The 15,781-nt window shown below is 41.2% G+C and overlaps 1 protein-coding gene across 10 annotated transcripts in view; it reads left to right on the top strand.

Moving 5' to 3' along the window:
- Positions 1-15,781, top strand: part of PDE1C (phosphodiesterase 1C) — a 485,518-nt gene that overhangs the window by 145,973 nt on the left and 323,764 nt on the right. For 9 of the 10 annotated variants that reach the window (XM_074340964.1, XM_074340965.1, XM_074340969.1 and 6 more), the window contains one exon: positions 11,242-11,413. In XM_074340964.1, the coding sequence (XP_074197065.1) occupies positions 11,242-11,413 (172 nt within the window). Of the gene's footprint in view, positions 1-1,219; positions 1,370-11,241; positions 11,414-15,781 lie in introns of those variants that run through there. The other variant, XM_074340970.1, reaches the window with a different exon arrangement.

Here is a 15,781-nt window from a genome sequence, read left to right as displayed (position 1 = left end):
GCAAACCCATTCGTCTTTGAAAACTCTGGTCAGAGGCCACCTTTTCTATAAAGCCTGACCTGACCCCCAGGACAAACTTATCACTCCCTCCTTTGTTTCTCATCTATATATTTCTATACGCTTATATTACTTCCTTCACACTGTATTATAAATATCTCTTTAATGAGTGTCTCCCTCCTAGATTTTGAGTTCCTTACAAGCAGAAACTGTGTGTAAGTGTTCAATAAATGTTTGATCAATTGGGCTGAAAACAGAGTGAATAGACCTGTTCCAGAACAACTCCAAACAAAGAGAGAAAACCAACTCATCCCCTGGACAGTTCTTAGAGATTCATACTCATTTATTTTAGAATAGAAGAAGTCAGATGCATTTTAACTTGTGGGACTCCCATGTTTTACCAGTCACAACTTCCCATGATACCTTCCTTTCAACAAATATTTATTGAGCACCTACTGTGTGCTAAGCACTATGCCTAACCCCCCTCCCTGGATAGGCAGGTGGATGAAGGTGTTGCGGTGGTTCCTGCCATGGTGTGCTTTAGGCCTTGGCCAAGCCTTAGGTTGAAGCGCAGGGTGGACACATACAATCTTGTAGGCTGTGAAATGTGCAACTGTCGGGGGCATCACCCTGCAGGCTGAGCTATGTCGTGCAGTCCTGGAGACTCTGCTGAAATCTCACGTTTGAAGCTGCAACCCTTTGAACCTCTGAAAGAATTGCCAAACTAGTTTCCAGGTCAGTAAATTGTATGAAGCGAGGTTCCCTAATCAAGATAGAAAGGGAGGTCAACATGTGAAGCCAATTGGGTGAGAAGCTGAAGAAAACCCATGCAAAATACAACTGAAGCACATGGTAGGAAGAAAAGACTGATAAGATATTCATCTAAGTGTTTAATGTGGTTTCTACAGCCTCAGAAGTAGGTGTCTTAGAAGCATATAAAAGAGGTAACCTTGAAAGGACATTTTGGGTGCAGGAGTGTAAAAATGAATAAGTCACAGTTCTTTCCCTAAAGGAGTTTACCATTAATAAATAATCTATTATCTTTATTTTATTACCAGCAATGTTAGTTTGGGCCAAAATTAGAAAGAGCTCTTATCCGTGACTAATATATTACCCAGAAGCCACTGTTTTTCTGGAACTCTTGATCAAAACTCCAAATCTCCAAGCAATTGCTTTCAAATACTTTTATTTTTGATCACAGTACACATACCATTCAGACATGTCTCGGATGAATGTGGCACGTTCTTCCAAATGCTCAGAGCACTTTCATACATACTATATTACTGAATTCACTCCCACCAAGTTTTTATAATGAGGTTGAAAATCAGTCCTGGAACTTCCCAAAGGAATGCTATGAATCATCCAGCAGATGGTAAGACTTGGATTTTGCATGCTTTGCAGACATTAGCATAGGTAGTTGTGCGGTGAAAAATTTTCACTTAGTGATGGGGGAGGTGGTGTGTGAATTAGTGAAAGTCTAAATGATGAAAAACTTAAAAAACAATTCTGCTCACTCTTCAGTATGTAACTTACACTCACCGTTAGAGTGTCTGTCAAGTAGATTTCACTCTTAATAGATGGGCCGCTCTTTTAATTAGCATACTAAATGAAAGCTGTCACAGTTCTTCAAAACAGCCTGCCTTTAGTCTTGTCTATATATCATTACTCTGATGAACAGACTCATTCTTTTGATGTATGTCGAAGGGTAATTGAGACCCTTCCTGTTGGAATTGATGGTCTCACTACATGGTGATCCACTGATGAATTTGTAAATAGACTTTGAAAACTATGTAGGGGCTGTGCCCCACCAATTGCGTACAACAGACACAAGACATTGCTCTGCAGCAGGTCAGGCACCCTTGCTCCTGCTTACTCTTTAGGCTTGGGTTATGTGTATCTTAATGTGCTAACCAGCTGTTTGGATAGGAATGTCTGTCTTACTCTTGGTTCTTTCTGCTGAATTTACTCGGCAGCCCAGGTAGCCAGTGAGTGAAACCTCGGGAGACCTACGTGCCTTGCCTTTTGGAAAACAAGCTTTGTATGAATCTTTTTGCATCCCAGAGTCATTAAACTAGAGTTAAATCCAAAATAAAACCCAGAAAAACAAAACAAAACAAAATCGGAAACAACCTCTAACATATTTGAGAATTTAGAATATGTTATCACAAATCAAGTTGTATTCTTACATTACCATAGGGAACCTACCATCCTCCCCAACTGCTTGGTGTGTGTGATATCTTAAATAGAGTTAAAATTTTAAAACTTTTTGAAATTGCAGGAGACAGAATTTCTGAAAAGTTTCTAAAACTAAGAATTACTAAATCAAAAAGAACAGAACAGGGCCTATGGGAGTGATTTAAATATATTCAAAACATTATTGATCTTTAATTTTTTTCTATCATTTTTGTTTTATTTTAGTGAGAATAAAACTCTCCATCTGGTTTTTATTTAGGTTCGTTCCTGACCTTTATACCACAGCCCAATTTTCCTACCTACTGGGAATTTTAGGAGTCTTATCCTCCCAGAAGGAGAGGATATCTACAAACCCATGTCACAGATGTTTTGAGAACCATTGATGGTTTCCAAGAATTAAAAAAAACAAAATAAAACAAACAAAACAAAACAAAACAAAACACCACAAAACTTTTCTGGAGAATTAATTCTCTTCTTTCCTCTGTGCTTTGCAGGATTCTACCTTGTCAGCCTTGAGCCAGCATCATCTTTGTGTATTTTTTTTTTCTTTAAATCAGGAGCCAGGTTGATAAATCACTTGTCAGATTTAAATGGGATTACCTCAACACCTTGGGCGCCTCCTGCCAGCAGTCTATCAGACTGCCGCCATCAGACACATTTCAAAATGATTCTGTAGTTATTTCGGATTCAGATTTTTCTCATCTCATTTTCTTGCTTTCTTGTCTTTTCTCAACCCATTAAACTCGCCTTGCATTATTCATCTCCCCCTGCAGCCTGAACTTCCTTCTTTAAAGGAAGCTGCAAACTGCTTTCATGCAAGAGGACTAAGCAATGTCAAGGCTCCCCCTAGTAGCAGATAGGGTGTATTTTATTTCGTATGTAAAAAGATGCGTGTTTCGTAGTGGAAAATGTGGAACATTCTTCTTGAGCTACACTATGTGTATGTTTGTCATCTAGAAAGTACAAATGGCGTGACGTATCACCCTGAGCCCTGGATCAGGAGAAAGAATTTGGAGTCAGAGCAATATGTTATTTTCTAACTCTATGATCCGTGCTATCTGATCTCTTGGAGGCTTAATGTCCCAGTGTTCAATAATGTTTCCATAATACTGACTTCAAAGGGTTGATTTGATGATTAAATAAGGTAACACAGGCGAAGAAGGCATCATGACAATGCCTAACACATAACAAGTACTGAACAAATGTTTGTTCCATCCAAATCCGAGCGCTTATTCTCTTAATAAGCTCAGTGGTATGGATGCCGCTACGGGAGTTTATGACCCTGGAAGATTTAGAATCAATCTGGAGGGCTCATAGAGTCCACGAGAAGTTGTCTTTGTCAAGAGAAGGGAGAGGATTTATGGCAGGGACAGAGATAACAGGAAAGGACAATGTATTAGGCATTGAATGAGAGTCAGGAACAAGTCAAAGGAGAGAGGACGGCTGGGGTGGGGAAGGGAGGGGCGTGGGCAGAGCAGAGGAGGTAGAGCAGGCTGAATGGAGTTGCTCATTTCCTGCACCTGAGTCACATTATTTTTGGTGCCCTGAAGGCTTAGCTTATCTGTGATTTCCCTCATGGGGTTTTAGATTTTATTGAGAGAGACCTGTGTGACTCTATCTGTTTACATATTTTTGCTTCTATTTAGTCAGAAGCATTTCATGCTTTCAAAATCACCTTAAAATAAATCAGAGCAGGGGAATTTTTACTTTTCATTTTGTCAGAACTCACCATTTCAGTGTCCCTGGAGAGTGCTCTGCCCACGTTTGTGGAGCATCAGAGGAAGGTTTCCTTCCCCCTCCCTCAGAGTTCAAAGCGGAGAGTACCCCCAAAGGCTCACATCAAATTGAGTTGGGATGAGCCACACGGGGCTGTTGTGATCCTCCTAAGGCAGGAATGAATAGCAGATGGGATTCTGGTTGTATTTTCTAGGGCACAAAAACTGTGTGGAAACTATATGTCGCATACACCTTGACCCCAGCTTCACATCCTCTTGGCTCACTTTTTAAGCTCTAGCTGTCCTGCTTTCTCTTGATTTTTGTCCTAGGGATTCTCTGATGATGTGGGAACTGCCCCACAGTCATTTGTAGTAGACCCAGAAAGGTTAGGGAATTAATATCCTCCCTTGAGGTATCAGAGCCTACAGGTAAATGCTCCCTCTTCCATTCCTCAAGGGGATACTTCTGAGCACCACCCACAGCTCCTTTGAAGATCTCTGACAGCAATGATATGAGCAATGGGAGGGAGGAATTAGGATTGTTTTGTTATTATCCGGTAGTCACACTGCCTGTGAAGTGGTATAGTGTTATTTGAAAGTGGCCTTGGATTAGCTGTCAATGTGTATTGTGAACTCTAGGGTAAGCACTAAAAAAAAAGTAAAAATAATAAAAGAGCTATAACCAATATGCTAACAGAGACAATTGAATCGTATCACGTGCTGGATTAAAACCACAACAGGCAGAAAAACAATAGAAACAAGACAAAAATAGAAACAAAAAACAAGAGCAACAAATAGAAAACAGTAATGAATATGGTAGATATTAATCCAATTATATCAAGAATTATTTGGATGTTAATGGATTAAGTACACCAATTAAAAGACAGATTGTGAGAGTGGATCAGAAAACAAGACCCAACTATAGTTGCCTACAAGAAACCCACTTTAAAGAAGACTCATAGATTAAAAGTGAATTAATGGAGAAAAATATACCAGGCTGAAACTAATTTAAAAGAAAGCAAGAGTAGCTAGCTATATTAATTTCAAACAGAGCAGACTTCAAATCAAGGAGAGATATCAGGGATAAAGAAGGTCATTACTTTGCGCCACTAGATATGGCTACGCTAATAATAGGAGAAAAGGGGAAATAGCAGATGTTGATTGTGAACAGCATGAGAAGTTTGATATTTCTAAAGGATAATTTTAAAAAATTCATACAAATACACAGTGAATATGTGTCAAACAACTTATTTAACTCATTAATTAATTGATGAAGAAACCAGTAAGATGTTACAGCTGGGTTGAAGGAGAATCCAGTGAGCAGACAAATATACAAGTCCATCAGGAAGACTGAAGTGAATTTGCTAAACAGATGTAAAACTGGCAACGTTCATCAGTATCTACAAGGTGATATCTAATTGTATTCCATTGAATACAATTTACGTTTCTATAAACAAGGATCATTTGCATTACTCTCAGTTTTCTCCAATTTACAGACCTGTAACATAACTCCAAGATAATGAATAATGAGGTAACCAAGATGGGTGACTAGATAGGATACCCTCCAAACTTTGCCCATTTCCAAGTCTTTAACCATTTTTCTTGACGATCTTAATGGAGAGGATGGGAATGAGGGGTAGGGAAAAAGTGACTAATTTTTCCAAAAACTGGCCCTAGTTTGAACCAGTCAGTAGCTTCCTTGTGTTTTTTTTCTACCTCTCCAAAGCTTCTTTAAGGCAGGGATGGCGTAGTAATAAAGGTTTCTGTATGTCTTGAAGCATCCAGCACAGAGCTCTGAAGTGCTCAGCATTGTATTAGAGTATTGGGGACACAAACATAAATCCACTTCTGTTGATGATTGGAATGTTTCAGTGAATTCATCCTCCAGGCATATCCAATATTCTTAAGACTTTGCATTTTGTGTTGTGTTGTTCACCTAAAGCAGACGTTGTCAATAATTTACCTTCTGAAAGAGATGGAAACAGAAATAAGCAAAAATCTTTTCACAATGCCCTACGTTATACCAGCTTTCTGGATCTCTCTGGGGTTTGTGCCTTAGGGCCAGGTCATAGGTGAGACCTCACTAATGAGCTGTTATAATTAAATTCTCCCGGATGGAGCCCAAGTTTTACTTAATTATGGCTTTTATCAAATCAGATAACTGGCTGGAACATTCCAGAACAGACCTGGAGATTTGATAGATTTTCTTTAAAACATTTATTATTATTTTAGTTTTCTTATTACTTGGGTTCGGTGAGAAGGATAATTTTTTTCACTTTATCATGCTGTGAAATTTTTTTTATCTTAGTCATGATAAAAGTGTTTATTGAAATACAGTGTTCTCATTTGAATCATGTATTTCTCATCTGCATGCTTCCTCTTCATGAATATGGAGAGGATCTTTGTCTATATTTTCTATCTTGAAATGTAGCTTTTCAGAACACGGTTCAACTATGGGCCCATAAGCTGCCCTGTCCCCAGGATTTTCTAACGGCATCACAGTCTACCTGGCTGCCTCATAGCAACCTTAATCCATCTTGACACTTCTCCCTTCTCTGTCTTCAGCTACCAAATCTGATGAACTCGCTTATCTCCTAACACTACCCTTTCATTATCACTGGCCGTTCCCAGACCCGTCATTTTCTCGTGGCTGATACGCCTTCTAGCTGCTCACCTCAGTTCTAGGCTCACGTACACCTTCCAGCTGCAGGATGGATAACTGTATTGCTGGTTCTCAACATTTTCTTGGGCAAAGACTGCCCCCCTTTAAAGTTAAAAAAACAACAAATCACCAATGATCCCATGAGAGTAATTGTTCTCTGGGCTCTCAAAGGTTAAGAGAAACGTGGCCATTTCCATTTTTTGACTTTCCCAGAATATTAAAAAAAGGGAAGAGATGCCAAAATCGCTTATAAAAATTGTGGTGTGTTTTAACTGTTCACAGTTAACAAGTTTATAATTTTAACATGAGAGAAGTATGCAATATAATTATGTCTTTCATGAGAAGACTGAAGGATTTATTGAAATATCAATTCCTAGTGCGTACAGATGGTACCATTTGGATATGGGGAACACCTTTATATTATGTGATGAGCATACGTGTAGCATTTAGGAATGCTTTTGGCTACAAACAACCAAAGACCTAAGAATGTAATAAGTAGGTATTTGTATGTCTCACATCAAGAAATCTGGAGATAGGGGAGACCAAGGATGCTATTCAACTGTGCTGTCAGGGACCCAGGTTCTTTCTTCCTCTCCACTTTTCCATATGCAAGATGTAGGCTTTTGTTATAATGCTTGCCACCCCGTGGTTACAAGACAGCTGCTATAGCTCTTACACTATGCCCTACTTCCACCAGGAAGAAGACAGAAAGGCAAGGGGTAACAAAGGGAAAGGCCACACTTAAAAGCAAAAATGGTTTTCTCCTGTCAAAACTTTACTTTCTTATTCAAAAAGAGATACTAGCCCCAGGAATTTCCACCTCCTTTTCATCGGCCAAGATTATAACATTGTTAGCCACAGCAGTAAGGGAGGCTGGAAAATTGAGTATATTGTTTTCTAGCCTTTTTGGAAGTAGAAGGCAAATGAAAAGAGAGTTGGGAATGAATGTTGAGTGAATCCTATTTGTAGCTTTTACCAGTCTTCTTTGAAACTTGCCAGTGTATCTTTGTAGCTGTTGGTACCACTTCTGGAGCTGTTATCATCTGTCCACTTGGGACCCCAACGGAGAGATAGCTTAGGTCACGTGACCCTTCTGATTTGCTGACTGAGAAAGTACTGAAAAAGCTGTTATGTGCATGAATTTGTAGTTTATTAATCACACCTCTATAGACTTAAAACATAGTCATATATATGTAAGACTTTGTTATTCTGTCTACAGATAAAATGGATCATGGACCCCTTCATATCACCCCACTGTCCCTCACAGGTTCACTACTCTACAGCATGCCGGTTTCCTTTCTGAAACACAGATATGGTCATGTCACCACAACCTTGCTTAAAAACCTTTAGTTCTTTTTTGCCTACAGAAGAAATTCTAAAATGATTAGCATTGGATTTAAGGCACTTTACAACTGGCCCAACCAACCCTTGGCCTTATCTCTGCCCCCTCTCACTTTGCTCCAGCCTTAACAAGCTGCTTTGTTATGCCTCTGGGCCTTTGCACGTGCTGTTTGCACTGGACGTTCTTCTCTCTCTTCCCCATCTGCTGAAGACCTGCTTTAGGCCCATATTAGATGTCACGCTGTCTGTGTAGCTTTCCCCAGGGCCCTGAGGTGGAGTGGGTGAGCCCTGCTGTGCCTCCTAAAGTACTTTATTTGTTCCTTTTATGGCACATTGCCTATTTATTGTGATTGCTTATGAGTTGACTAGTTCCCAAGGGAAACATTCTCATCCATCTTTCTATTTCTAGAGTCCAGAATAGAACCTGGAATATTGAGGGAATTACTATGTGTCTGCTGAATGAATAAATGAAAGAATAAAGGAAAATGGGCAGGGAGTTTATTGTAAGGCCTTCACTTAGATCAAATTTAAAAAAACAGACTGCTGCTTGTTCTTCCTTCTAGAACAGACCTTAACTAACATAGAACAGACCTTCGTTAACATAAAACCAGACCTCTGCTAATAGGATCAGACCTTATTAAGATATATGTTTAATACTTAAAAAAACAACAACACAAAAGCTGCCTTGCATTTCAGGAGTTGGAGGGGTCTGTTTCCTGCCACTAAGGTGCTTTAATTTTCTCTTGATTGCCAGAAAAGCACTTTGGATGTGGGCCACCCCCATGGGGTCAGTCATGACCATGGTGTTTAAAAGAGTTGTTTGCTAACCCTTGGGTGTCCTCGTGAGGTTCCCCCCTTTGTGTGTGAAGTTCTTTTGATCTTAACACCAAAGCTGTCCTTCAGGCACAGCAAACCAGGGTGTTTCTTCTGTTGTGGGTTGCAGGCGGCTCATCAGGGTCTTGGGGAGGCATCTGCATGTGCATGCAAATCTATTTTCTACCCACCTACCACACGCATGTGTGTCAGCCGACACTACTCCTTACCCTCCAGGCAGACCTCCTCATGCCCCATAAAGAGTTTTTGTGTGAATTAGGAAAAGGTACTCCCCTGCATGGCTTGGCGACCTGTCCCTATTTTGTGCAAAGAGAAAGGCTTTCTTTCCTCTGGGAGGACGTAACCGGCACAAGCCAATGTTAATTGGGTATTGGTAATGGCCTTGCTCAAAGAAGGCTCATAGACTTCTTTTATAATAACTATTTACTTCTTTATTTTTATTATTTTATTTACTATTTATCGATTTGTATTTTTATAATAGTTTTTAATTTTAGAACAGTTTTAGATTTACAGAAAATTGGCAAAAATAATACAGAGTTCCCATTTACCCCCTACCCAGTTTGCCCCCTCATTGACAAATATATGGTATATTTGTCACAATCTGTGAACCAATGTTGAGACATTGTTCTTAACTAAAGTACACAGTTATTCAAATTTCCTTAGTTGTTTTTTTTCTTCTTTTGTTTGTTTGTTTCTTTTTGTTTTTTACCTAACGTTCTTTCTAAGTTTCAAGACCCCATCAGGATTCCACATTACATTTAGTCATCATGCCTTCTTAGGTTCCCCTAGCCTGTGACAGTGTTTTAGACTTTCTTTCTTTCTTTCTTTCTTTCTTTCTTTCTTTCTTTCTTTCTTTCTTTCCTTTCCTTTCCTTTCCTTTCCTTTCCTTTCCTTTCCTTTCCTTTCCTTTCCTTTCCTTTCCTTTCCTTTCCTTTCCTTTCCTTTCCTTTCCTTTCCTTTCCTTTCCTTTTCTTTTCTTTTCTTTTTCTTTTTTTTTTTTGATAACCTTGGCCGTTTTGAGGAGTACTGGTTGGGTGTTTTGCAGAATGTCCCTCAGTTGGGATTGGATTTGTCTGATGTTTTCCCCGTGACTGGATTGGTTGTTTTAGTAGGTTTTATTATTATTTAGGTATGGCAAGGCCACCAGATGAGGGGATGACTGCCAATGAAAAGATTGTTAATATTCACGGATCCCAAAAGAGGGGGTACACATCACACCAAGGAAGCAATTCTGAGAAACACGAGTTAGGCGGTGGGGGTGAGGACCGTGAACAAGAGTCTTTATTGTGGTTTCTGCAGGAAGGAACGGGCAAGGCAGGCTGAGCCCACTTAGGATTGGCGAGTTGGAATAATTTCAGTGGCTCTGGGGCAAAGGGGGCTGTCCCTAGTTGTCTAGTACCTACCCTGGTGTGATGGGAGCAGGTAGATAGTGGTCTGGCATGTGAACACTAGGTAAGGGAGTGTAAGCTAGGTTGGGAGTGTGGGCTCTGTAGTTTGTATTTGAAAAGCATGCCCCTGGGAGGAAGACTCTTCCTGAAGAGTTGAGGGAAGGGAGGAGGCAGGAGATGAGGGAGGCAGGAGGACAAGGCCAGGTGACTCAGGTTATTATTGTATTGTCCAGAACAAGGCCTGTCTGGGATATGCATGTATGGCAGATGTTAAAGCATCACATTTACAGAAGTTAGAAACATGTTTAATACACTGGGGTTATATGTTTTGGGGAGGAAGACCACAGAGGTAAAGTGCCGTTTTCATCATATCAAAGGTACATAATATCAATGTAACTTATCACTGTTGATATCGACCTTGGTTACCTGGCTGATCAGGCCCATTTTTTTTTTTTGTGTGTGTGACATCATATTTATTTCGTGTCTGCCTTTGACGTTCATCTTATATGTTTGAAGTGTTTGTAGGGCAGGATATCCATAAACACGCAGTGTAATTTTCCTTGCGTTTTGATTTTCCAGGAGAATGAACCTGTCTATTGTGAGTTCTCCTTAGAGTTGGGCCCTCTTTGAGGTGGGTGACTCCACAGAATGGAGTCTTGAAACCCTGGGCCTTAGGCGAGCTGAATGCATAGGGCAGACTTGTGTCTGAACATCCTTACGATTCTCTAAAATGGTAGTCCTTTGTATTGAATTTGTGTTATTCTCTAAAAGGTAGTCCTTCCAGCTGCTGAACAAATATACAAGTAAATACCTACAGCCCTATCAGAAGTTGATCGCCACTGAACGAGACAGGATATATAGTATCCATAATACTTAACTGTAAGTCAAAATATTTAGAGCGTTAGCCTGTTGCTACATGTAAATTGAAAAATCTCCGGCTACTCCGTAAATTGCCTGACCAATATCCTTTGGGGGTCCTCTGCTTTTGGTGGAGATCATGGGCGTGTAGAAATTTCTCTGTTAATGCTTTGGAAAATGCTGAGTCGGGCAAGGCAGGCCATGGAGTTGGTTGGTAACTCACCCGCATATCTTTTGTTCCCTTATGTCTCAGGGTCTATGTCGCAGAACTGTCTGTGGAACTCTCTCATCGACGGGCTCACAGAGAATGTCAAGGAGAAACCACGGCCAATGATTGTCCATGACCCCCGACCACCGGAAGAAATCCTCGCCGATGAATTGCCTCCACTTGACAGCCCCGAAGCCTTGGTGAAGACATCCTTCAGGTTTGGTGGATTGCAACTCAGTTTGTCTTTTCTTATTTGCCTGTGGAGTGATTTCAATCCAGTTGGATGAATCATCGGTGTGGCCAGCACATTACCTCATTTCTTTGCACTGAGCAAATTAGAATTGATGAAGGAGTGTTGGAATTAATGCTGGCTGGATTTCCTGAATGTAGGGAAGATCGTATCAATAGTTAAGTTGCTGTTGGTGTCTAATTGGTATTGGCATTTAAATGCTGAGGCAAAGGATTTACTGATGTTGGCAGTTTGAATTGGATTAATGAGTCTTTTGCTTCAAAGGAGGATGACGCATGGAGATAAGTACACAGAGAAAAAGCACATGGTGGGAATTAATTCCGCCCTGTGCCTTTAGAGTCTCTTTCTGGGGAAGGTTTCTAGTTGTAAGAGATGTGAGAGCTGCTGCCTCCTGAAAGGAAGCGAGGACCTTCTTGTGTGATGTCCCAGGTGGTGTTTACTCCGTTCTCGTTTACTGTTTAGTTGCGCACCTTCCTGCAAAGGCCTCTTTCTTTGTCTTTCTGTACTGTACTCCTCTTTCATCCGGACTCTGTCTCTTACCTTCTTACCTGTATTAAATAAAAATCAATCTGGATATGGATGAGGTGTATAAAAGTGATTCTTTTTTTTTTTTTTGAATGGCTTTTTCAAACTCACTTTTGAAATACATGGGAGTACTGGTATCAGAAGTTAAGATTTAATGATTTTGCTAGCCTGCCTTTCTCTCCTTTCTCCCTGTTACCCTAATTTGACTTCTTTTGCCTTTCTTTTCATTGTATAATGCTTCCATACTCTCCACAGGGCTAGTAGAACATACAAACCTTGTTTTTCTTTCCCTATAAACAATTCAGACAACTCGTGGAGTCCATGAAATATATTTGAAAAATGTGCTCTCTTTTGCATCCAGTTGGTGTGTGTAACCACTCAGTAAAAAGCCCTTTCACTGTGTGAAGGTTCTTTGTGTAGACGGAATTATACATGAGTTCTGAAGAGCAGTGATGAATAGGAGCTTGGGTTTCTTTATGTAATGTGACTGATGCCTGGGGGAACAAGAATTGCAAGGCAAATGCCTTTGTTACTCCTGGTATGGGTTTGGTTACTATACTGTGAGATTAAAAAAAACAACAACAACAGTCCAATAGAGAGAAGTACAGTCTGTGAAGCTGCGATTCTCAGAAGAGGGATATTCTAAGTTACCCAGGTAGGAAAATTGGACTTTGGCAAGTGGGTGTACTGGAATTTAGTTTCAATTCTGTCACTACTGATAGATTGCTTCATCGCTTTGAACCTTCATTTTCTTAACTGTCACATGTGAGGGTTGGAGTAGAACAGTGGTTCTCACAGTGAAGCGTGTGTCACAGACACCGGGTGGTCTGTGAGGACAGACTGTTGGGCTCACGTCCATGTCAGGGTGGGGTCCAAGGATGTGCCTCTTGAACAAGCTTCAGTAGCTTATGCTGCTGGTCCAGCGACCACACTTGGAGGACCACTGGGCTAGATATTTAATATCCCGTTGAACTCTAAAATAGTTTGCTGTGTTAATTTGAGCAGGTCACTTATCTAATTTGGCCTAAGTTTTTCCTTCTTTGCTATAGAGATAAAGATACTCACTTTCCAGGGTTGTTGGGGGAGATTTAAAGGAGGTAATACATGTGAAAGAGACAAGTCAGTGTCTGGCAGCCAGGATATGCTCAGTAAGTACTAATTTCCTGTTTCTGCCCAACACTCACTGGAAACCCTGTCTGCCTTTGAATGTATATGCACACAGAGGAAATAGGATCAGACTTGGGCTTTGTGGCTCCCTCCAGGTGCAGACACTGGGCTCTGAAAGCTCACTAAGCCTCTGGCATGAAAAGTCTGCTTTCAAAACCTGAGACTTTTGCAAAGAAGAAAGTGGGAACTATAAGTAGATAAAGAGGCTTCTGTGTCTGGAAAGTAGACACTCCTGGGAAATGCCCTCAGGTGCCTGTTTTCCTCATCCCTCATGACATGTCCCTTTGAACCTGCTGTTCCGCTCAGGTCTTCCTTTCTTTTTCTTTCTTTCTTTCTTTCTTTCTTTCTTTCTTTCTTTCTTTCTTTCTTTCTTTCTTTCTTTCTTTCTTTCTTTCTTTCTTTCTTTCTTTCTTTCTTTCTTTCTTTCTTTCTAAAGATTTTATTGGGGAAGGGGAACAGGACTTTATTGGGGAACAATGGTCAAATTGTTGTCCTTTCGATCTTAGTTGTGGAGGGTTCTGTTCAGCTTCAAGTTGTTGTTCTTTCAGTCTTAGTTGTGGAGGGCGCAGCTCAGCTCCAGGTCCAGTTGCCGTTGCTAGTTGCAGGGGGCACAGCCCACCATCCCTTGCGGGACTCGAGGAATTGAACTGGCAACCTTGTGGTTGAGAGGACACGCTCCAACCAACTGAGCCTTCTGGGAGCTCAGCGGCAGCTCAGCTCAAGGTGCCGTGTTCAATTTTAGTTGCAGGGGGCGCTGCCCACCATCCCTTGCGGGACTCGAGGAATTGAACTGGCAACCTTGTGGTTGAGAGCCCACTGGCCCATGTGGGAATCGAACCGGCAGCCTTCGGAGTTAGGAGCATGGAGCTCTAACCGCCTGAGCCACCGGGCCGGCCCCTTCCTTTCTTTCTTTGATTAAAGTTGTCTATTGGGGTGACACTGGTTAGTAAAGTTATATAGGTTCCAAGTGTCCAATTCTATAATAAATCATCTATATATCACATTGTGTGCTTACTACCCAGAGTCAGTTCTCCTTCCACAGTTTTTCTTAAAAGAGATGACAGTAAACTGACGCTGGAACTTAAGGAAGCGAGAGTAAGTCCCGTCAGTCAGATCAGTGACAGGAATCTCAGGACCAGACTCTAGAGGACCCAAGAGAACAGGAAAGAGCCGGCTGCTGAGAGCCTTTTCTCTCCTCAGCCTCCATGGTGCACCATTTGCAAAGGTGAGACCCAGCCCAGATTGCATTGGATGTCGGGGAAACCAGTGTTTATCGAGCATCTGTTGTGTCCAGGAACTGTCCATTCAATTGCTCCTTTACTCTCCCCAAACCCTGGCAAGGTGAGTAATGTTATACCACTGGTACAGGTGGCAGAGTTGGAAATTTCAACCCAGTCCCCCTGGGTCCAAAGCTGTGGTCTCTCCACCATGTTCTACTACCATCACATCACCATGGCTTTCATGCTTCTGGCTTTGCTGTTGGTGAAATAAAATTGCGTGATTGGTTCTAATATTTTGCCTGTGCAATTCGGATGTATGTACATAATTTGATGCTTCTCCTATGAGACTGACCCTGTTTTGTTACACTAAATCCTTTTTCTAGGCTAAACTTGCATTTTTAGTACACCCACCCTTTTGGGATAGGAACCCCGTAAGGCAGTGCTTCTTAAGCTTTACGTCCAATGAGTTCCTTGGGGGATCCTATTTAACACAGACCTAGATTCAGTGGGTCTGGATTGCAGCCTGTGAATCTGCATTTCTACAAGCTACCACGTGATCTGATGGTCTGGGGAATCACCCTGCGTATTGAGCCATGGGCTGTGGAATACCACAGGTATGAGTTTGCAAACACTTCTCCAAACTACCGTGTTTCCCCAAAAATAAGACCTAGCCAGACCATTAGCTCTAATGTGTCTTTTGGAGCAAAAATTAATATAAGACCTGGTCTTATTTTAATATAATATAAGACCCAGTCTTATGTAATATAATAAGACTGGGTCTTACATAATATAAGACCGGGTATACTATACTATACTATACTATACTATACTATACTATACTATACTATACTATACTATAATGTAATACTGGGTCTTATATTAATTTTGCTCCAAAAGACACATGAGAGTTGATGGTCCGGCTAGGTCTTATTTTGGGGGAAGCACGGTATGTGATTTGAGTCATGGTTTTGAGTCTCAGTTTCCTCATTTTACAAATGGAGACAGTGAAATAGCAACACAAGCGTTGGGGACTGTTGCTAGGATTAAGAGGGCAAATGGATGTGACAGCCCTTCATTCCTTCTCTCTGTTTTCAAAACCCTGTGGAGGAGTGGACTGCTCCTCCATGCCTGGCCCCCTTCTTCTGTGTCTGAGTTGTGTCATGAGCCCCAGGCTGCAAATATTAGCCTTGTGGGTGCCTTGTGAGCAAGGCTGGCCACGGGCCTGGCCTCCTTGGACAGCAGTGGGAATTATGAAGCCATCCAGTGCATTGGCCATCTCGGTTACTTCCCTGGATTTATACGATTCAGCCTAGGTTGAGTTGCCAGGTCTGATAATTTTGCATTTGGAAGAAGAGCACACTCACGCCCTAGAGAATCACTGTGGGACTTGATGAGCTCTCTTCCCGCGTAGAATGGACTTATT

Source organism: Rhinolophus sinicus, linkage group LG09 (genome assembly GCF_036562045.2).
Source record: "Rhinolophus sinicus isolate RSC01 linkage group LG09, ASM3656204v1, whole genome shotgun sequence".
NCBI lineage: Eukaryota > Metazoa > Chordata > Mammalia > Chiroptera > Rhinolophidae > Rhinolophus > Rhinolophus sinicus.
Note: the sequence above shows the minus strand (reverse complement) of the source record. Positions and strands in the feature narration are given on the sequence as shown.